Here is a 23,307-nt window from a genome sequence, read left to right as displayed (position 1 = left end):
AAATGTACTCATGCTAGCCACAAGTTCTGTCTGAGCTGAATTCACATGAAACCCAAATACAGGGATGAGTTTCTCTTTCATACAAACTTTGAGAAATAACGAGGAGCGTCCATAATGTGTTTTGTGCGGGGAAGTGCTTAACGTTAGTAATGAGTCTCTCAAAACCAACAAATTAGTAAAACGACACGTCCTGACCAAACAGACAGCATGATGGTAAACCCAGGGAGTTTTTTCAGAACAGGGCAGAATGCTTCAGGAAACAGTGCTTCGACAGTAGAAAAGTAAGTCAACTAGCAAGGCATTGTTGTAATTTTATAACAGGCGATGGATGATAAGCAGAAATAAGGGAGTACTAACTCTCATAGTAGTAGATGTGAGTTTCGCTTTCAAACAATCCTGTGGCCTTGTAAGTTACACAGCCTCCTGAATGGAAGGTTTTATTTATTAGCGGCATACTGATGGTGCAACCCTTAGTAACAGTACAGATGAAGATGAAAGATTATCAGGCCTACTGTACATCTTAGAAATTATTGTTGAAAACTAGTCTACGTTGGAACTGTTGCTGTTAAAATACAAGTAATAATTTGTTTTCTTAACTAGAATAAACTGATTGATGCAAGATGCTTTTTGAGGCAAACACTCACACAGTTCTGGGTTGCTCATCTACAGCAGGAAGCGGCCTCCTGCCTGACTGGGAAACAGTAGATGTTCTGATCCAGAATTGGTACCACATACCTATGCGAGTCAGGGTTCTCAACTCTGACATACTTAAAGAACAAGTGCAGAAATAACCTCATTGCTGTGTATGACCTCAATGTTGCACTGTCAAAAACTGAGCCCAAAATAGACAAGCTTGTTGAAAACTTCAACCAGCCACACACCTCTCATTAGGACTGTGTGTGTGTATTACCTGGTCTACATCTGTCTGATGTTTATTCTAGTTCAGAATAAAAAATATGTATTGTATTTTAAACAGCATCAGTTCCAACCTAGATTTTCTTTTAACAATAATTTCTACAATAAGAAGTACAGTAGGCCTGATCATTTTTCATCTGTACTGTTACTTAGGGTTGCACTATCAAAAAGCCTGTGTGTGCGTTCTGTTACTAATCTGTGTGATGTGATCAATCAGTTTATTCCAGTTCAGAATGAAAATGATTTATTCTAATTTAACAGCAACACTTCCAACCTAGACAGATATGTAAGAGTGTTTTTAATGGTGGAAAATAAACATGAATATATATTTAATTGAATATTTTATTTAATTGTTATTTGTTTTTGTCTATATTGGATTTGCTTTCGGCATAAGGACAATGAAATGTACCGATATTTACATATAGTTGCATATTTTCCTAAGCTTGGGTCACAGGAAAACACAACATTTCTAACTTGGGTCCCAGGCTGAATAAGTGTAAGAACCCCTGCATTAGAAGCTAAGATAACAAACAGAGACAAGCCATTCTCCTTTGTTCACAGCGGAAATCCCGCGCTTTGGGTGACGGAAGCACTGCCTTTGCTGGAATCCCGTGTGATTTCAGTTTTCAGGGGTAAATCACCTCTTGTGATAAAAATCTACACTTTTTTCTCACATCTGTAACAACTGGTTACACTTTATAATATCCAACCAATCTTAACTGATTGGGTGTCCTTGTCTCATTTGATTTAACAAGGAAGTTACATTTCCAAACAAACATTTTTACCAGGTTGATCTTTCAGATAATGACCTCAGCAGCGATGCAAACCCAAACTATGCCATAAGCGAAAAAACGGCAGAAATTGAGATAAACATCCTCCAAAATAAACCATCATGTGCAGGCCTTGTAAAGGTTCTCTCCAGTTTAGCCCTGAAGTATGGGCGCCAGCAGAGACTGACATTGGTCCAGTACCACAGTAGAGACCCCAAAAAAGGATACTGCTAGCCGAGGAACTACGATTGAGAACAGAACAATTAAAAGAAATGGCAAAAACGTATGATGACGAACGAGCACAAACTCTTGAACAAAATCGTCTTCTACAGGAACTACTCAATTTAGCCAAAAAATATATAGGACGAAATCCACACCAAACTAGATACATCTGCAGACCAAAGGCGATCAGTTAATGAACACAATAACCAAGTTGGATGACAAAACTCCTATGCAGCAGAATACCACCCTTAGATACCACCTGGAGGAACTCCAGAACAGTCATGCGCTACAGCGTGACTAACCAACAAAGCAACCAAGCTCGCAACCGGAGCTCGGTACACAAACGAGTGAAGACGACAGAAGGTTTCAGACCTTACCTCTCTCAGGTGTCCCTCAGTCTTTTCCTCTTGGCCATCCGGCACAGAGTAATATGGCGCCTCCACACCAACAAAGCCAAAGCTGGGCTTCTCCTCTTGGCCTTTCGGCCCAAAATTTCCCACAGGATGAAGTCAACCCTCTCCACGCACTTGACATGGAACGCCTTGACAAAATCGGCAAAAACTTCCGCACCTTTGACCCCGTTCCAGGGAAGCCAAACGACACAGATGTTCTTAGCAGACATAGAGGACGCCTTGGATGGCTACCCTAACGCTACGGGTACTGACAGGCTTTACCTGTTGAAGCGAACGTCGAATAGACATGTGACAAGGTTAATCTGTCTACACCAGCAACACGTGCAAAACGACTCTGTGACACTTGCCACGGCTTTGAAAATAGAATTCAGTGGTTCTGCGACTCGCAAACACGACAGCTTGCTGACTAACACTGTCAAACAAGCTTGGATTGAACACCCACAAGCATATCATGGGCTTCGTTCAGCTTACTTTGGCCTACTCACTGAAATAGGAATGGAAGAGCTATTACCATTCAAACAACATTTTTCTGTCGATCTTGTATCCCAACTTCATTAACTACTTGTGCCTTACAGTCCACATTGGTTTGCCAATCTCAGAACTCAGAGAGTTTGCAAGCAAAGCTTTTGAGACATAAAAAGTGAGCCGCCCTAAGAGCCCTGACATCTCGGTTTTCAATATTGAACAGGAGCACTAACTCCAGTTAGAAGGGGCTTTATCAGGGATATGAGTGTTGAGAGATGACTGCACAACAACAGTATCTACCACAAAACCAATAACCACCGCGGTCCAAATAACTATAAAGAACGTCGCCAGCGAAACGACTACCGCTACAATCAACCTGAACGCTACGTTCCTGCACCCACCCCCCCACACAGTGTCAGGGCACAAGGGTAACAAAGGGTTCAATGATGATCAAAAACGTAGACCTATACTCTCTAGAATATCTGTTAAGAGAAGTACAAAAGCTTCAAGAATTTGAGAAAGAGGAAAAAATTAAGTCACCATGACTAGTCATGGAATTGCCTGAGAACAGGTCCGACGAAATTAACACCATTAGCGAGGACGTAAACTATCAAATTACCCCTGCTCTCACTCAAAACCCTATCCAGGGCCCACTCGATCAAGAAACAAGCCCATGGGCTTTGACTATAGACTCAGATACAAATATTGTGACGCACAAGGTAAACAATATCGCAATAGCCAATTCCACTCAAACTCCGATGAGTCAATCTGTTTTCACCATGAAAACAAATGACACATCACGCCGTTGCCAACAATCAATCCACTTTGTGGGGAATGTGACCACAGAGTGCAACTCCGAGGGTCGCTGCCTGGAAACAGTCCTGGAGGACTGCTTAAGCTGTGATGTGCTAATTGATTCGGGCTCGGCAATATCGCTCATCTCTCAAACATTGTCCAATGATCTCAAAAGGGCTTTGAACCCAGCCAAATGTTGGTTAAAAATGGAACGATGCGACACTAAACTTAGAGGTTTCACTCAGACTACCTCGCCTCTCACAATGGGACTCATGCTGAAACTACACTTCCAAGACGTATAGCTTGTTCACCCTGTGTATGTTACCAGCCTCGACACTGAACACCTGCTACTCAGAGCAGACTTGATGGATCGTTTGATCCCACTAATGGATTGGGAAAACAACCAAGTATTGTCACAAGTAACTGTGCCGTCTCCATTTATCACACTGTCTTCTCCTAACGCTGGCTGTAACACAGTCACCCACAAGGAGCATCTGTCGACAGGACCCCTTGGGAAAAAGACGTTTCGACACCTCTTGGTGCAGAATTTGACTCAAGCAGATATTACAAAATCTCGTCACATTCAAATCAGCAAACCTAATAGACTCTTATTTTCATGATTTCGAACCAGCAGTCTCTGTGAGTGAGCCACTTCCCTCCTCCTTGGAGTCATGCGATGCTGTGGCTAAGATGAACTTCTCTTGTCCTTCAGGTCACGACAGCCACTGAGCGTTTTGAAGCACAAGCACCAGGTTGAAAGGTTACAGCCAATCTACTAACTACGCGGCTACTGACAACTCGTACAAAGGACACAAACTTCTCGTTGGAGGTGGGGGGGGCTACATGCAACACTGTATGAGGCCGTCTGATCAGGAAACAAGTTGTAAACTTCCCCACGAAAACAGAGAGGAGCGGACAAGCCCTTCAACGAGGATAACCTTAGAATACATCTGAGTTACCACAGTAGTCGTAAAAGAAGTCCAATGGACTTTCCACCTCCCCCCCAAAAATGGAAACAATAATCACTTCTTGCCATGTGTAGTCTCAACTACAAAGCAACTAGTAAAATGCTCTAATCATGTATTCCGGTAGGATAACATTTTGGGATAAATTGGTAGGGTAGCTGGCCCCCTTTGGTACCAGTACCAATGCCAGCAACAGTCAGTCCAGCCACAGTCCGTAAGAAGGTTAGAGACCAAATAATTTGAATTGCCCTTGATAACAGCGACAGATGAGGTAGTAGTCGCTCAGATTGCAACACGGTGAAGAGAATTTCCAAAACAGTCTTCTGTTGGTTAACACACATGCCGCTAATAAATAAAACCTGCCTTAAAGGAGGAAAGTTATTAGAAGTCATGAACCATGATCAAACCGCGTACGACTGGCTCAGTGCTTATAGAGTACTTCCGTTGTGAGGTTAGCTCCTCCGTGGATAACATAGCTATGAAATAGACTCCTTCATACCTATCGTAAGACACATTGACTTGTAGTAAAACCACTACAGGTCCCCTTGGCATATGGCTTGAAGTCGGCACCGATTCTTACTGACACATGGTCATTGACATGGAAATTAAATAATGACATCAAACTCACTCTACCCAGGTTGCAGCCTACCAGGATACTTGGTTTTCTTGTGCAAGCAGAAACGCACATGCACAACAAAACATTTAATCAGGATTTATACTAGGATCACTTAAGGGTCTGAGCAAAATACCAGTCTTGGTAAAGTTGAAAATAGATCCTGAAGCCCCTTTTGACTCTACGGCTACATTAATCACCAGTTTCTCTCCAGAGGTTCATAGATCATCCCTGTAGACTGTCCGAAGCTAGTGCCTTATAGCTGTAGACTTATCATGTAGTAATCAACTTAGGATAGTGCCCAAAGCAACACACCACTAAGTAGGATCGCCCTAGATATGACATTAGACTAAATGCCATGATAGAGTCATTTAGTCAAGACCGTGGACATATATAGAATAGAGTCCAATTAGATTATTAAGGTGTGGTAACTATATTTTGTTTATCATTTTGTTCGTGTTTTTATTATTTTTGTTTCTTCTTCTTTTTGACACATAGGAAGTGATACTGTCACAAACAAGTTCCACAAACGACCACCAGTTGGTGCCACAACGCCGCTCATTTGGGGAAGAAATGTAATGTGTGTTATTTTGGGTAATTCGCTTAACATGTCAAATATATACAATAATACGGTAAGATGCTTTTCAAATTATAGCATACAAACATAAAGAAATAAAACATTGTCCTAAATATAACCCATCCAATTAGTGAATATCATAGATAAGTTAAAGCTGTTTAATATGAACAGCATGAAATAATGCAGAAAATGCTAAATAATCTATTCCACTATTCCACAGTGGCTACTGTATTATTACGTTATACAGTTTATTCCCCAATTGGTTTTGGGACATTGTGGGGAACAAAGCTCCATGCTCTTAAAAACAATTACAATAATCACCAAACTATTTTTTAATGAGATTGTGATACCCCTAAAAACACATTTTCTACACATTTTTAATATTCAAACAAAACCCTTTGTAACATACCCTTTGTATAACATTTGCGTATCATACTAAATACTAAAGGTAGAGTGGAATTCCACTCTGCATAAAATGTATGAGAAGTTTATTAATTCAGGAGTTAAATTCACACTCTGCTATAAAATATGTAGCAAAACATTCTAGCACTCAAAACCACACCCCCATCATTATCATATTTCTAGGCATGCTTTATTGCAGGTAGATTTATAGAATTGTTCGTTTCAATATGTGTTTTTTCATGCACATTGATTGATTAATCTAATTCTGATAAATACACTATGTACAAAAGTATGTGGACATCCCTTCAAATGAGTGGATTTGTCTATTTAGGGTGTATTAAATCGAGCACACAGCCACGGAGTCTCCGTAGACAAATATCGGCAGTGAAATGACCTTACTGAAGAGCTTAGTGACTTTCACCGTGGCACAGTCATAGGATGCCACCTTTCCAATAAGTCAGTTCATCAAATTTCTGCCCTGCTAGAGGAGTTGGAGTGGTGTAAAGCTTGCTGCCATTGGACTCTGGAGCAGTGGAAACATGGTTTCTGGAGTGATGAATCACGCTTCACTGTCTGGCATTCCAACAGACGAATCTGGGTTTAGCGGATGCCAGGAGAATGCTACCTGCCCAAATGCATAGTGTAAAGTTTGGTGGATGAGGAATAATGGTCTGGGACTGTTTCTCGTGGATCGGGCTCCTTAGTTCCAGTGAAGGGAAATCCTAAATTTACAGCATACAATGACATTCTAGACGTTTCTGTGCTTCCAACTTTGTGGCAACAGTTTGGGGAAGACCCTTTACTGTTTCAGCACGACAATGACCCCGAGCACAAAGCGAGGTCCATACAGAAATGGTTTGTCGAGGTCGGTGTGGAAGAACTTGACTGGTCTGTACAGAGCCCTGACCTCATCCCCATCGAACACCTTTGGGATGAATTGGAATGCCGACTGCAAGACAGTTTTAATCGCTCAACATCAGCGCCCGACCTCACTAATACTCTTGTGGCTGAATGGAAGCAAGTCCCTGCAGCAATGTTCCAACATCTAGTGGAAAGCCATCCCAGAAGAGTGGAGGCTGTTATAGCAGCAAATGGGGGACCAACTCCTTATTAATGACCATGATTTTGCAATGAGATGTTCGACGAGCAGGTTTCCACATACTCTTGGTTATGTAGTGTAGATAAATAACATACAGAATACGTAATCTCAGCAGAACTCTTAGCAGCTTTGCTTTTAACTTCAACCTCTGACACCCTCTGGTGGCATTTTCTAAATGAGGCATTATATTGTATACTACCCTCTAAGTAATATTTGGTTTCAAAACTGTAAGTCCTAAAACACATGCTTAGTACTGTTAGAAAGGTAAGAACTGTGGGATTCTGAAAAAGGTATGTGTGTACTACAGAGCCTGAAATACAGCAGGCCAAGATACAACAGGGGAGGGTACCCCCAATTGTCCCCATGATAGGGAGAGATTTGAAAGGTTTCAAATAAAAAACTATGAAATAACACACATGGAATCATGTAGTAACCAAAAAAAGTGTTAAATCCCGGATCCGGGAGCGTAATCATAGCCTTAAGCGAATTAGCATAACGCAGCGGACATAAATACCCCTAGAAAATGTTCCTATTCATGAAAATCACAAATGAAATATAGCCTTTTGTTAATCACACTGTCATCTCAGATTTTCAAAATATGCGTTACAGCCAACGCTACACAAGCATTTGTGTAAGTTTATCATGGCATAATGCTATGCTAGGCTCTGCTGGCAGCAGGCAACATTTTCACGAAAATAAGAAAAGCAATCAAATTAAATCATTTACCTTTGAAGAACTTCGGATGATTTCACTCAGGAGACTCCCAGTTAGATAGCAAATGTTCCTTTTTTCCAAAAATATTATTTTTGTAGGCGAAATAGCTACTGTTTGTTCATCATGCTTGGCTGAGAAATCGACCGGAAAATGCTATCACTACAACGACAAACTTTTTTCCAAATTAGCTCCATAATATCGACAGAAACATGGCAAACGCTGTTTAGAATCAACCCTCAATGTGTTTTTAACATATATATTCGATAATATATCCGTGGAGGCAATTGGTTTCTCATAAGAAGCGATTGGAAAAATGGCTACCTCAGTATTTTACGCAAGATTTTCTGCGGGAGACATCATGTGACCACTTGCTAAATGTGGTCCCTTACGGCTATTCTTCAACAGAAATGCGTAAAAAGACGTCACAATGCTGTAGACACATTGGGGAATACGTAGAAAACGTAAGCTCATTCGTAGCTCATTCACAGCCATATAAGGAGTCATTGGCATGAGGCGGTTTTAAAAAATGCGGCACTTCCTGATTGGATTTTTATCTGGGTTTCGCCTGTAACATCAGTTCTGTTGCACTCACAGACAATATTTCTTTCCAAAGCTGTCAATTATATGCATAGTCGAGCATCTTTTCGTGACAAAATATCTTGTTTAAAACGGGAACGGTTTTCATCCAAAAATTTAAATATCGCCCCCTAGTCATAAAAGGTTTGAGATTCTGCAAAGTAGCCACCCTTTGCCTTGATGACAGCTTTGCACACTCTTGGCATTCTCTCAACCAGCTTCACGAGGTACTCACCTGGAAGGCATTTCAATTAACAGTTGTGCCTTGTTAAGTTGTGGAATTTCTTTCCTTTATGAGATTCCAATATGTGGGAAGTGTGCAGGAGGGCATGGGACAGAGGAGTGTGTAGTGTAGTGGTGGCAGTAGCAGAGAAGTGCTTGGGTGTACAAGAGAGGAGATACAGGGTGTGTTGAGTGGTGGTGTTCTGTTCTCCCAGGCCGTAGGGTTAGATAGTGGAATGGGGTAGTGGGTTTTAAATTAGTGTATGGTTAGTCCCTTTTTCACATTTTGTATCACAAAGTATGATGGATATATACCCCAGTCTAGTTGGTGGCGGTAATGCTACATATATTGGATGCCAACACCCATTAAACCTCACCGAAGAAGACGTCTCTTGGCCACTTGAAACCAGTTGTGTCTGGTTTGGATAGTGAGTCACAACGGATTTTCAAGCCTGGCATCTTAAAATGACCTTAGCAATCAAGTTATGGAGTTTAAAAAAAATACACAGACAGGTAAGGGCACTTTAAACAAACACATTATTGGCACGCAACGAACTGAACCTGAACTCTCCATCTTTATCAATCTAACTTCATATTCATACTGTTTATTTAACCTGGCGGTATCTGTTTTTTGTGTTTATCTGTTATGTGTTTCAGACACAAAGAGAGGGCAGCCACAGGCTATTGGGTGCTATCAAAGAGAAGGATTGTCTGCAGCCACATTGTTTGTGAGTCCCTGCTGATAAGGTTGAATTTCAAGGTCAAGCACACTTTCTGTGGATCATTGTGATGCGTTTCTAGGAGGATGGCTAAAAACAGAGGTTTGGCTAAAAACAGAGGAACCCAGAGGAACCCCGTTCTGCTAGCGGAACCCCTCGCCAACAGCCAAGGAAATTGCAGGGCGCCAAATACAAATCAACAGAAATCTCATAAATAAAATGTATCAAACATACAAGTGTTAGGCACCGTTTTAAAGATAAAAGTATTATTAATCCAGCCACAGTGTCTGATTTCAAAAATACTTTACAGCGAAAGCTCCACAAACGATTATGTTAGGTCACCACCAACTCACAGAAAAACCCAGCCATTTTTCCAGCCAAAGAGAGGAGTCACAAAAAGCACAAATAGAGATAAAATGAATCACTAACCTTTGATGATCTTCATCAGATGACACTCATAGGACTTCATGTTACACAATACATGTATGTTTGGTTCGGTAAAGTTCATATTTATATCCAAAAATCTTATTTTACATTGGCATGTTATGTTCAGTAGTTTCAAAACATGCAGTGATATTGCAGAGAGCCACATGAATTCACAGAAATACTCATTATAAATGTTGATGAAAATTCAAGTGTTATGCATGGAACTTTAGATACACTTCTCCTTAATGCAACCGCTGTGTCAGATTTCAAAAAACCTTTACGGAAAAAGCATAATCTGAGAACGGCGCTCAGAGCCCAGACCAGCCAAAAGAAATATCCGCCATGTTGAGCAGTCAACATTAGTCATAAATAGCATTATAAATATTCACTTACCTTTGATGATCTTCATTAGAATGCACTCCCAGGAATTGCAGTTCCACAATAAATGTTTGTTTTGTTCGATAATGTCCATTTATGTCCAAATAGCTTATTTTGTTAGGGCATTTGGTAAAAAAAATCCAAAAGCGAGTTCGGGTCCAGTCGGACAAAAAGTTCAAAAGGTTATATTACGAGTCGAAGAAACTTATCAAACTAAGTATAGAATCCATCTTTAGGATGTTTTTATCATAAATGTTCAATAATGTCCCATTGTCTGTAGAAAAGCAATGGAACGAGAGATACCTCTCATGTGAAATGCGCGTGACTGAGAACGAGGCTGCTGGCAGATCCCTTAGTCAAACAGCTCTCATCCGGCCCCCCTTCACAGGAGAAGCCTGAAACAACGTTCTAAAGACGGTTTACATCCAGTGGAAGCCTTAGGAAGTGCAACATAACCCATATCCCACTGTGAATTTGACAAAGCTCAGATTTCCCACTTCCTGTTTGGATTTTTTTCTCAGGTTTTTGCCTGCCAAATGAGTTATGTTAAACTCACAGACATCATTCAAACATGGCATGCCATTCCCTACATAGTGCAGTACTTTTGACCAGAGCCCAAGACACAGAGTCATAAGAGGGGGAATACACAGGGGAAGGGCTAAAGAGGAATGAGGAAATTGTTGTCTGAGGAGAAACAGGTTGCATCCCAAATGGCACACTATTCCCTCAAAGGTTGCACTACTTTTGAACAAAGTAGTGCACCAAATAGAGAATAGGGTGCCATTTGTGTCTAAGGAAAGTCTATCTGAGAGCAGTGGTGCAAAGAGATCCATGTATTTTCTGTTCCCAAGCAGCAGTGAGAGCACACCTATTTGACATCACAAAGGCATAGGTGACAAAGACAGAGGCACAGACATCATTATCATCCATTCCACAACAGGTGTAAGAGCATGAACATGCATGAGAGAGAAGTGTAAGGGGAGAGACTCAAAGAGAGGGAAAGACTGAAGGTGAGACGAGGCTGAAAGCATGACAACGGTAAGGTCCTACATTGACTTTGGGGAAAACATTCTGTTTTGATGGGGCAACATACAAATTATCATTAAGGATACATCTAATCCATAACCTAAACCTAACCAGAGTGACCGTTTACTCTGGCCTTACAAATAGCAGTGGCTTTTAGAGGATAATATGAAATTCAAGTCTAATGAAACAATAAAAGGATTGTAAAATCATGTAAAATGGTTTAGATTATGAAGACGTAAGACACTACAATATGCCAACCTCATGTACAGCCAAAACCTGCAGTGCCAAAATACCTATGACGTACAGAGTTGCATAATCAAAATTCCATAGACACAAAAGAAGAGGATAGTCCCGTAAAGGTGAAAGAAAGAAACCGGTCAAACCAGTGATATATTCATTATCTGAACTTAGCACATGTCAAAGCATTTTGATGGCTTTGACATATTTGACAATTTGCACTTTAAAGCAGGCTTTTCAACATAATATGCAGTCAGAGAGACAGTAGTAGTTAGTTATAGATAACAAACAATCTTTCTATCTAAAATACCAGTCAGTAACATAAATGTTTAGCAAGATTTGTTTTGAGTGTCATGTTACTGATAATCTGACAGTGGTGATGGCCAGTCAAGTGCTTTTGAGCGACAGGAACTCTCAGGGACGGTTTGTTGTGAAAATGATATGGTCGGATATCCTATACATTGGTTGGCTGTTGTGTCATCATTAAAACAGCGCCAACTTTCAGTGTGAAACTAAAGCCTTAATCCAACACTATGGCTAAAAGTATTTGTCATTGCTCATAGTTAGATGTATCTTGTATTTATGAGTCTTGGATGTTCCTCACACAGTAGACTTGATATCAGGGGGAAACATTTCAAAACAAAGCTCTCACCGAGGATTTGTCATGTAAAAAGACAAGCGAGAGTTTGCAGTGATTTGATGTTGTGGTTTCCCATCATTCTGCCCCCAGCCTCCTATACCCCCCAGGAAGTCATTCTTGGTGAAGTCGTCTACGGTCACCGGGTCCTGTGACCTCCCATCCTTACAGGAGGATTCAGATAACCAAGAGGAAAACGCATCAACGGTAAGGATGATGCCAGGAGGAAAGTTTTTCAAATGCTTCTTTGACAGTGTTACATTTTTTTAATTGCGTTTGATAGAATGATAGGGACAATGGAAGCCTATGGAATAGCCAGACACCAGGGGCTGCAATGTCAAGAAGCCAGTCTCCCTTTCGGCCAAACTTTGTGACTGCTAGTGACTGGAGGCCTCAGATGTCAGAGCCCCAGGTGAGCAGTAGCCAAGTGAGATCAAATACAGGACAGCACTAAACTTTTCCCCAGGCTTAATTGCTATGACAGCATTAACAAGGTATGATTCAAAGACATGAAGAAATGCACCTTATACTGTCGTATGCAGGAGACCTGGGTTTCAAAGCTCTGGTTGGTCACAATAGCTACATTATCATTTCATTAATCCTAATTGGCTGTAACAGTAAAGTACTTATTATTCATATAATAATAATAATTTTGGGGGGTGCTTATATTTGTCCTGTTACACAAAAGTATGTAATGGAAATGTTTTACATTTTTTTGGTGCATATCCCAACTTCCTCTGAGACACCCGCAGAGAGTAGGATCACCATTGTACAAAGCCCCTGCAGCAATTAGTGTGTGTTAATTTGTGTTTTACCTTTAGGTATTCAAACCAGCAACCTTTCAGTTACTGGCCCAATGCTCTATGACACAACAGTCTATATACTGTTTAACTGCACATAATTGTGACTTTGTGATTTGTATCTCAAGTCTAACAGAAAGAAGCCAATCTGTGTACAAAATCAAGACTCAGCCGGCATTACCCTGGTGTATGTCCCACTTAGAGCCCCTGGACAAGAGACAGAACCCAGGGCTCTCCCCCAGCTATGGCAATGTGATGGATATCCAGCTGAGTCAACAACACTCTTTCTTCTCTTGTGTTTCATTATATCTAGGTTCTTCTAATCCGTTTTCCTGTCAGAACCAGCATAGGAGATGCACGCACTGTTGTGCAGAGGCCGGGGCCTCTTCCTATTTTTCCCCCCTCTCAGTCTGGCTCACTGTGTTTTGCAGTTAATGTTCCAATTATTGTTGCTAAGTGATTTATGAATTGTTTTGACAGACCTCCAGTCAGACTGGCTCCCTAACGGACTATCAGAGCCCCCGTTTGAGCCCCCGTCCTGTTCGCCGCCCTCCAGTTCCTCCCAAGACCCATGGCACTCTTCTAAGCCCCTCTCCAACTGCAAGCGGGGACTATAACAATGTTGATCGATCTAAACTTGGAATGACTGAGAAGGTAAACCAAGAGGACCACTGAATAAGCCAGTATATAGTGTATACAGTAAGATAGGTTGAATAAAAAAATCTACCCACTACTCTTCTCTTGGTTTAACACAGGCCTTAGATGTGTATGGCAAAAATAAGGCCTCCCCTCCTCCTCTCCCAAGGCCTGTGAGACCCCCTCGGTCCCCCATGATGTCCCGCTCCTCTTCAGAGTATGAGAGGACTCTACCTGAAATGCACCTATTACAACCTCAGGTGAGAGAGAGTACTTCAAATTCATTGCAAAGAAGAAAACTGTCAATAACATATCTTTGCTTTCTATGTATTGGTATAGGATTCCATAGAACGAAAGCACAGTCAATCCCCTCGCCCTGCTCGACCCCCAGCTCGACCCAAATCTGAAACCCAGTCCTTGTATGGGGGCTATGACGTCAATAGATCCCAGAGTCCGAGGGTAAGCACCACTCATTATTAGCATAACTTTTTTAGGCCCTTATATCAATTCGCAACTAACATCGCCTTTGGGGTTTTTCATGTTCAATAGCCCTCAAACACAGACAATAAGAGGTCGCCTCACCCTTCACGGCCCCCACCACGGCCAGGAGGGCCCCCCTCCCACACCCTGTCCCGTTCCCCCTCAGGGATCGAAACAACGGCCACACAACTCCAACCCCTGCTGCAGGTGAGAGCAGTACATGCCCCTTGTCTCCAACTGGTGCTGACAGAAGCACAAACACATACGCACGTGGTGCAGTTCAAAGGATATAGTACAACATGTATTTACTGTGATATGCTGTCATTGCTTTCATCTGAGGTGAAACAGATACAGTACCTGTGTGACAGAGAAGTGTTCACAATGAAATGTGTGAAATCTCTATTTTGTGTTCCTTCCTTCCTGAAACTCAAAAAGTCCCCTCGTGGTTATGAAATGTACTTGTGTCTTGTTGATTTGTTGTTATTGTTCACATGTGAAAACATGTGTTTTTGGAACCCTTCACCTGTGACATTTCATATGTGAAATCATATGCAAGTGAAATTTCAACTGTGAAATCATTTGCAAGCGTGTTTTTGGAACAATTTACGAGACCACATTTACACATGTTGTCACGTGTTTAGTTTCATGTTATTACATGTTGCTTTACTTGCTGTCACATTAACTTAACTTAAACACTTGATCATGTGAAATTCAGGTCGTTTTTCCGTAAGGGTAAGGACCATGATAGGATGTTTGTAAGATGTTCTCAAGACATTTGTTTTATCAGTCGTCAGGATGTCACGATGGTCCCAGATGGCCCCAAACCATTATAATAAAGTAATTATATGGTGGTTTTATTAGTAAGTGGTACGCTGTTGAGCTGAAACATGACCCCCACCTGGGATTTGAACTCACAACCTCTGGATTTGAGGTGCGCTGATCTTTCTGCGGCACCATAATGTCTGTAGCATTGCCCTTCACATTAATGACTTATAATAAGTCTCTGCACTTAGCAAAAGAGTGCCATTTGACCTGCAATTTTACTGAATCTGACTATTGTCTCATCATTGATTTAATTTATTTCTCTCAACAATTTGAGGTTTTACTGTTGTCTAATGTTCATGGGGCATATTATTGTGTTAAATGTTACTCCGGAATCACTATGCTAAATATAATAGTTTATATTGAGTGTATTATACAAAGCTGAGATTTACTTTGAAATCCAAAATGTAGTAATGCAGGTGAAATCAGTTATTGATACAGATCAAATCAAATCAAATTTTATTTGTCACATACACATGGTTAGCAGATGTTAATGCGAGTGTAGTGAAATACTTGTGCTTCTAGTTCCGACAATGCAGTAATAACTAACAAGTAATCTAACTAACAATTCCAAAACTACTGTCTTATACACAGTGTAAGGGGATAAAGAATATGTACATAAGGATATATGAATGAGTGATGGTACAGAGCAGCATAGGCAAGATACAGTAGATGGTAGAGCAGTATATACATGAGTATGTAAACAAAGTGGCATAGTTAAAGTGGCTAGTGATACATGTATTACATAAGGATACAGTCGATGATATAGAGTACAGTATATACATATGAGATGAGTATGTAAACAAAGTGGCATAGTTAAAGTGGCTAGTGATACATGTATTACATAAGGATACAGTCGATGATATAGAGTACAGTATATACGTATGCATATGAGATGAATAATGTAGGGTAAGTAACATTATATAAGGTAGCATTGTTTAAAGTGGCTAGTGATATATTTACATCATTTCCCATCAATTCCTATTATTAAAGTGGCTGGAGTTGAGTCAGTGCCAGTGTGTTGGCAGCAGCCACTCAATGTTAGTGGTGGCTGTTTAACAGTCTGATGGCCTTGAGATAGAAGTTGTTTTTCAGTCTCTCTGTCCCAGCTTTGATGCACCTGTACTGACCTCGCCTTCTGGATGATAGCGGGGTGAACAGGCAGTGGCTCGGGTGGTTGATGTCCTTGATGATCTTTATGGCCTTCCTGTAACATCGGGTGGTGTAGGTGTCCTGGAGGGCAGGTAGTTTGCCCCCGGTGATGCGTTGTGCAGACCTCACTACCCTCTGGAGAGCCTTACGGTTGTGGGCGGAGCAGTTGCCGTACCAGGCGGTGATACAGCCCGTCAGGATGCTCTCGATTGTGCATCTGTAGAAGTTTGTGAGTGCTTTTGGTGACAAGCCGAATTTCTTCAGCCTCCTGAGGTTGAAGAGGCGCTGCTGCGCCTTCTTCACAATGCTGTCTGTGTGAGTGGACCAATTCAGTTTGTCTGTGATGTGTATGCCGAGGAACTTAAAACTTGCTACCCTCTCCACTACTGTTCCATCGATGTGGATAGGGGGGTGTTCCCTCTGCTGTTTCCTGAAGTCCACAATCATCTCCTTAGTTTTGTTGACGTTGAGTGTGAGGTTATTTTCCTGACACCACACTCCGAGGGCCCTCACCTCCTCCCTGTAGGCCGTCTCGTCGTTGTTGGTAATCAAGCCTACCACTGTTGTGTCGTCCGCAAACTTGATGATTGAGTTGGAGGCGTGCATGGCCACGCAGTCGTGGGTGAACAGGGAGTACAGGAGAGGGCTCAGAACGCACCCTTGTGGGGCCCCAGTGTTGAGGATCAGCGGGGAGGAGATGTTGTTGCCTACCCTCACCACCTGGGGGCGGCCCGTCAGGAAGTCCAGTACCCAGTTGCACAGGGCGGGGTCGAGACCAAGGGTCTCGAGCTTGATGACGAGCTTGGAGGGTACTATGGTGTTGAATGCCGAGCTGTAGTCAATGAACAGCATTCTCACATAGGTATTCCTCTTGTCCAGATGGGTTAGGGCAGTGTGCAGTGTGGTTGAGATTGCATCGTCTGTGGACCTATTTGGGCGGTAAGCAAATTGGAGTGGGTCTAGGGTGTCAGGTAGGGTGGAGGTGATATGGTCCTTGACTAGTCTCTCAAAGCACTTCATGATGACGGAAGTGAGTGCTACGGGGCGGTAGTCGTTTAGCTCAGTTACCTTAGCTTTCTTGGGAACAGGAACAATGGTGGCCCTCTTGAAGCATGTGGGAACAGCAGACTGGTATAGGGATTGATTGAATATGTCCGTAAACACACCGGCCAGCTGGTCTGTGCATGCTCTGAGGGCGCGGCTGGGGATGCCGTCTGGGCCTGCAGCCTTGCGAGGGTTAACACGTTTAAATGTCTTACTCACCTCGGCTGCAGTGAAGGAGAGTCTGCATGTTTTCGTTGCAGGCCGTGTCAGTGGCACTATATTGTCCTCAAAGCGGGCAAAAAAGTTATTTAGTCTGCCTGGGAGCAAGACATCCTGGTCCGTGACTGGGCTGGATTTCTTCCTGTAGTCCGTGATTGACTGTAGACCCTGCCACATGCCTCTTGTGTCTGAGCCGTTGAATTGAGATTCTACTTTGTCTCTGTACTGACGCTTAGCTTGTTTGATAGCCTTGCGGAGGGAATAGCTGCGCTGTTTGTATTCGGTCATGTTACCAGACACCTTGCCCTGATTAAAAGCAGTGGTTCGCGCTTTCAGTTTCACGCGAATGCTGCCATCAATCCACGGTTTCTGGTTAGGGAATGTTTTAATCGTTGCTATGGGAATGACATATTCAACGCACGTTCTAATGAACTCGCACACCGAATCAGCGTATTCGTCAATATTGTTATCTGACGCAATACGAAACATATCCCAGTCCACGTGATGGAAGCAGTCTTGGAGTGTGGAGTCAGCTTGGTCGGACCAGCGTTGGACAGACCTCAGCGTGGGAGCCTCTTGTTTTAGTTTCTGTCTGTAGGCAGGGATCAACAAAATGGAGTCGTGGTCAGCTTTTCCGAAAGGGGGGCGGGGCAGGGCCTTATATGCGTCGCGGAAGTTAGAGTAACAATGATCCAAGGTCTTTCCACCCCTGGTTGCGCAATCGATATGCTGATAAAATTTAGGGAGTCTTGTTTTCAGATTAGCCTTGTTAAAATCCCCAGCTACAATGAATGCAGCCTCCGGATAAATGGTTTCCAGTTTGCAAAGAGTTAAATAAAGTTTGTTCAGAGCCATCGATGTGTCTGCTTGGGGGGGATATATACGGCTGTGATTATAATCGAAGAGAATTCTCTTGGTAGATAATGCGGTCTACATTTGATTGTGAGGAATTCTAAATCAGGTGAACAGAACGATTTGAGTTCCTGTATGTTTCTTTCATCACACCATGTCACGTTAGCCATAAGGCATACGCCCCCGCCCCTCTTCTTACCAGAAAGATGTTTGTTTCTGTCGGCGCGATGCGTGGAGAAACCCGTTGGCTGCACCGCCTCGGATAGCGTCTCTCCAGTGAGCCACGTTTCCGTGAAGCAAAGAACGTTACAGTCTCTGATGTCCCTCTGGAATGCTACCCTTGCTCGGATTTCATCAACCTTGTTGTCAAGAGACTGGACATTGGCAAGAAGAATGCTAGGGAGTGGTGCACGGTGTGCCCGTCTCCGGAGTCTGACCAGAAGACCGCCTGTGGTGGAGTAGCATAAAGATCATAGTGCCATGAACCAAGAGCTTGTGAGTTCAAATCCCAGATGAGGACACTGAATAATAATTACAGAAAAATAAAAAAATGGATGCATAGAAGTGACTGCTGAATGACTAAAATATAAATCAACATACACAATGTGTGTAAAAGAAGTAAGTTGAAAATCACTGGGTATGTATCATAATGACTAATTTGGGTTTTCACAAAAAGGAGATCTTCCACATGTGAAACCATGTGTTTTTTTCCGTAAGGGAAGGCTATGATACTATGACGAAGTTGCAGCAATAGAGTTGCTTGTGTCTGTGAAACAAAACTAAATTCATTCCATAGCCCACCAACGCAAAAGGAGGATCTCCGCCTGCTCGTCCTCAACTCCCGCCCCCACCCTCGTTCACCCCCCCACCACCACCTGTAAATAAACCACCACTGTCGTATCGACCTACCACCATCTTCCACTCAGAGTCAGTCTACAGCGAGGTCAGCGAGGTTCAGGACCAATTATCTTATCTAGAAGTACTGCCTGATGAGAACACATTCCAGGTGAGAGACACATACACACGTGCCACATCATGACAATAAGTGGATATAATCCTACCTACATTGTATTCAATAAAAATAATTACCAATGGTTTTTGTATCTCTATTATTTCAGTTCAACCCATCTAGCAGCGTCGACAAAACACAGGCAGCACCACAGTTCCAACCTGGTCAACGTTATCAGAACTATCAATTCAATAAGGAAGCAGAGGTACAGAGTGAAGTCTGAAATTATTGATTTGCATTGTAATGATTGGGGGGATTTTCTATCCTTCTTTTGTACCAATGTATGTAGTACGTCCTATTCTCAGTGTCGAAGCCAGAGCCAGGCTTCACATGAGGTTTTCCCTATTTCTGTTGCTGTTCACCTGCATTATTAGATTATCCATCAATTCAATTTGACCTAAAAACCTATTTGTACCTATTTTTGTTTTTCAGCAGGAATTTGAAAATCTAATGAGGTGGATGAAGACAGTTGGATGTGAGATAAACATTATTACGACAGATGTACAGTACCAGTCAAAAGTAAGGAGACACCTACTCATTCCAGGGCTTTTCTTTATTTGTACTATTTTCTGCATTGTAGAAAAATAGTGAAGACAGCAAAACTATGAAATAACACATAGTAGTATCCAAAAAAGTGTTAAAAAAAAGTCTAAATATAATATATTTTAGATTCTTCATAGTAGCCACCCTTTGACTTTTATTTTATATTTAACTAGGCAAATCAGTTAAGAACATATTTTTGATAACAGCTTTGCACACTCTTGGTATTCTCTCAACCAGCTTCATGAGGTAGTCACCTGGAATGCATTTCAATTAACAGGTGTGCATTGTAAAAAGTAAATTTGTGGAATTTCTTTCTGTCTTAATGCATTTGAGCCAATCATCTATGTTGTGACAAGGTAGGGGTGGTATACAGAAGATGGCCCTATTTGGTAAAAGACCAAGTCCATATTATGGCAAGAACAGCTCAAATAAGCAAAGCAAATGAAAGTCCATCATTACTTTAAGACATGAAGGTCAGTCAATTGGGAAAATGTCAAGAACTTTAAAAGTTTCTTCAAGTGCAGTCACAAAAACCATCAGACGCTATGATGAAACTGGCTCTCATGAGGACCGCCACAGGAAAGGAAGACCCAGAGTTACCGCTGCTGCAGAGGATAAGTTCATTAGAGTTACCAGCCTCAGAAATTGCAGCCCAAATAAATGCTTCACAGAGTTCGAGTAACAGACACATCTCAACATCAACTGTTCAGAGGAGACTCTGGGAATCAGGCCTTCATGGTCAAATTTCTGCTTTGAAACCACTTCTAAAGGACGCCAATATGAAGAAGAGAATTGCTTGGGCCAAGAAACACGAGCCATGGCCATTAGACCGGTGGAAATCTGTCCTTTTGTCTGATGAGTCCCAATTTGAGATTTTTGGTTCCAACCGCCTTGTCTTTTGTGAGACAGAGTAGGTGAACGGATGATCTCTGCATGTGCGGTTTCCACCATGGAGGAGGAGGTGTGACGGTGTAGGGGTGCACGCTAGTGACACTGTAAGTGATTTATTTAGAATTCAAGGCACACTTAGCCAGCATGTCTACCACAGCATTCTGCAGCGATACACCATATCATCTGGTTTGCGCTTAGTGGGATTATCATTTGCTTTTCAACAGGACAATGACCCAACACACCTCCAGCTGTAAGGGCATTTGAGCAAGAAGGAGCGTGATGGAGTGCTGTATCAGATAAACTGGCCTCCACAATCACCCTGACCTCAACCCAATTGAGATGGTTTGGGATGAGTTGGACCGCAGAGTGAAGGAAAAGCAGCCAACAAGTGCTCAGCATATATGGGAACTCCTTCAATGAATCTATTTCATTTATAAAGCCCTTTTTACATCAGCAGATGTCAAAGTGCTATACAGGAACCCAGCCTAAAACCCAAAACAGAAAGCAATGCAAATGTAGAAGCACATTGGCTAGGAAAAGACTGTTGGAAAGCATTCCAGGTGAAGCTGGTTGAGAGAATGCCAAGAGTGTGCATAGCTGTCATCAAAGCAAAGGGTGGCTACTTTGAAGAATCTAAAATCTAAAATATATTTTGATTTGTTTAACACTTCTTTTGTTACTACAGTATTCCATATGTGTTATTTCATAGTTTTGATGTCTTCACTATTATTTTACAATGAAGAAAATAGTACAAATAAAAAAAATCCCTGGAATGAGTAGGTGTGTCCTAACTTTTGACTGGTACTGTATTTCGTATTATTTTACAATACATTACATTGTATTTAATTCATTTTTAAGGATGAAAGAACATGCAACTGTTCTTCTGTAATTGTTGTACTGTTCTCAGCTGTCTATGATTCAATAGATAACCATATATTACTGAGGGATAATACATTTGGTTTGTAATTGTGTATGTGTTTCTCTTTCAGGCTGGGAAAACATGCCTCCTTCATTTCATGGTCTCAGTCTAGAGGATGAAACCAGGTGAGACCAGACTAAACTCTTACTGTACACATGTGGTTAATACACCATTTCAAGGATAGAGCTTTGATCTTACATCTAATACATGCAGGCATACCATTTAATCAGCATGTATTTTATTACATCTGTTTTTTTTTAAATAAATCCATCCCACCAGGGAGTTCAGCCAGAGGTGCCTCTATGTGAAAAATGGCCTCCGTCTGTTCCACTGCCTGCTAATGAAGCATAGCGATACCCTGCGAGGCCACATCACAGAGCTCAACGACCTTGCCGAGAAGCTGGACAAAGTGCAGAAGAAAACCAAAACCATGAGCATCGCAGGGGGCACCACGGGCGTAATGGGAGGAGTGGTGGCCGTTGTGGGCATTGTCCTCGCCCCCATAACCATGGGTGCCTCCCTCATAGGGACGGCAGTTGGGGCGGGCATGGTGGCTTCGGGTACTGGGATGGGCATCAAAGCGACCGTGGACAACAAAATCAACTCTGTGGACAGAAAGAGGCTGGAGGAGGTGGTACAGAAGTACACAGCTGAGATAGCAGACGTGGAGTTGTGTCTTTGCTTCGTCCACAGTGGGATGGCTGAGCTGAGGCGGTATAACTTCCACAGGCTCCAGCATGCTGATCCTGAGGCCCTGCGGATAGCCAGGGTGGTGGAGGCAGTGCATCCTGGGTGTAATAAGTCCCAACAGTTGGGCATGAAGTCTAAGATGATCCTGCAAGGATTTGCCGGAGACATGGACCTGTATTATACTGACAAGGATGGCCAGAGGCTGAAAAAGGGCTCTGAGACTATGTTTGCCACCAGGATCCGTGGTGTGACCCAAGAGCTACAGGAGGAGCTCAATGAACTGCACCAAGTGTGGCAGACTTTCTTTCTAGCAGCCAGTAGATTTTGAGGTGTGTGTCTGCTGTCGTTATTGCAGTAAATGTCTGGCAATATTTTGGACACATGCAAGATATTTTTTTTTTGTTGGGGGGGGGGGGGGGGGGCGTAGGGAGGTGCTCATTTTTGAAGTGGGCTGCCCTAATGAAGCCTACATGAAGCCAGACTTTGCTGACAAGTTGCTGAAATTTCAGCCCCTGTGAACAGCCTTGGTTATCAGTGCAAACTTGCAGTACTAATATTTGGGAGTCTCAGCCATGTACATAGGCTGACAGTAAGTGGCTTTCAGATTGCAGGCCTGCATAGGACAAAGGCAAAGCAGCTGTACTGCTCGGTGTCCGCTGTTTTGGACAGCTTTGCTGTGTGGAGAAGGTGCTTTCTGTATCCATAAGTCTCCATATATCCATGAACTTTGAAATATTTTAATCCTCTCGACTGTCATGCGATTTGTGGTTTCAAATAAAGTATTTAAAATGTAAGAGTATGTGTGAAATGTTTTATTATGCAGTGTGTACTGCTGAGAATATCCATGGGACATGTTATCTATATCCTATTTGTGAATGATCTGAATATTAAAAAGGACGTGCAATAAACTTTATTGAAAAGTTGTTGGCTCACATAAATGTGATTAGTATAAGACATCACAGGATGATTTCTAAAACTGGCCCCTGTTAACCCCCAATGTGCGGAATGATATGATTCCCAGTAGCTTCTATAGCCACAAAGTCTGATTCCACAGCCACCAAGTCAAAAATGTTGGTCTT

At 42.2% G+C, this 23,307-nt stretch overlaps 1 protein-coding gene across 1 annotated transcript; it reads left to right on the top strand.

The window, feature by feature from the left end:
• The first annotated feature begins 11,158 nt into the window (after positions 1-11,158).
• LOC139422137 (uncharacterized) lies at positions 11,159-22,599 on the top strand. The gene is made up of 11 exons (XM_071173289.1): positions 11,159-11,309; positions 12,265-12,378; positions 13,452-13,625; positions 13,727-13,867; positions 13,947-14,066; positions 14,157-14,294; positions 18,973-19,182; positions 19,295-19,390; positions 19,618-19,660; positions 21,609-21,663; positions 21,818-22,599. Exons 1-11 carry the CDS (start codon positions 11,301-11,303, stop codon positions 22,554-22,556), a joined length of 1,839 nt encoding a protein of 612 aa, XP_071029390.1. The 5' UTR covers positions 11,159-11,300; the 3' UTR covers positions 22,557-22,599.
• The last annotated feature ends 708 nt before the right edge of the window (positions 22,600-23,307 follow it).

Source organism: Oncorhynchus clarkii, chromosome 12 (assembly GCF_045791955.1).
Source record: "Oncorhynchus clarkii lewisi isolate Uvic-CL-2024 chromosome 12, UVic_Ocla_1.0, whole genome shotgun sequence".
Taxonomy (NCBI): domain Eukaryota; kingdom Metazoa; phylum Chordata; class Actinopteri; order Salmoniformes; family Salmonidae; genus Oncorhynchus; species Oncorhynchus clarkii.
Note: the sequence above shows the minus strand (reverse complement) of the source record. Positions and strands in the feature narration are given on the sequence as shown.

What these genes read in the sequence shown, in the direction of transcription:
- LOC139422137 (XM_071173289.1), top strand. An exon ending in AACTTGGAATGACTGAGAAG is followed by an intron (nt 13,626 to 13,726) that starts GTAAACCAAGAG and finishes GGTTTAACACAG; the next exon opens with GCCTTAGATGTGTATGGCAA. An exon ending in AACTCCAACCCCTGCTGCAG is followed by an intron (nt 14,295 to 18,972) that starts GTGAGAGCAGTA and finishes TTCATTCCATAG; the next exon opens with CCCACCAACGCAAAAGGAGG.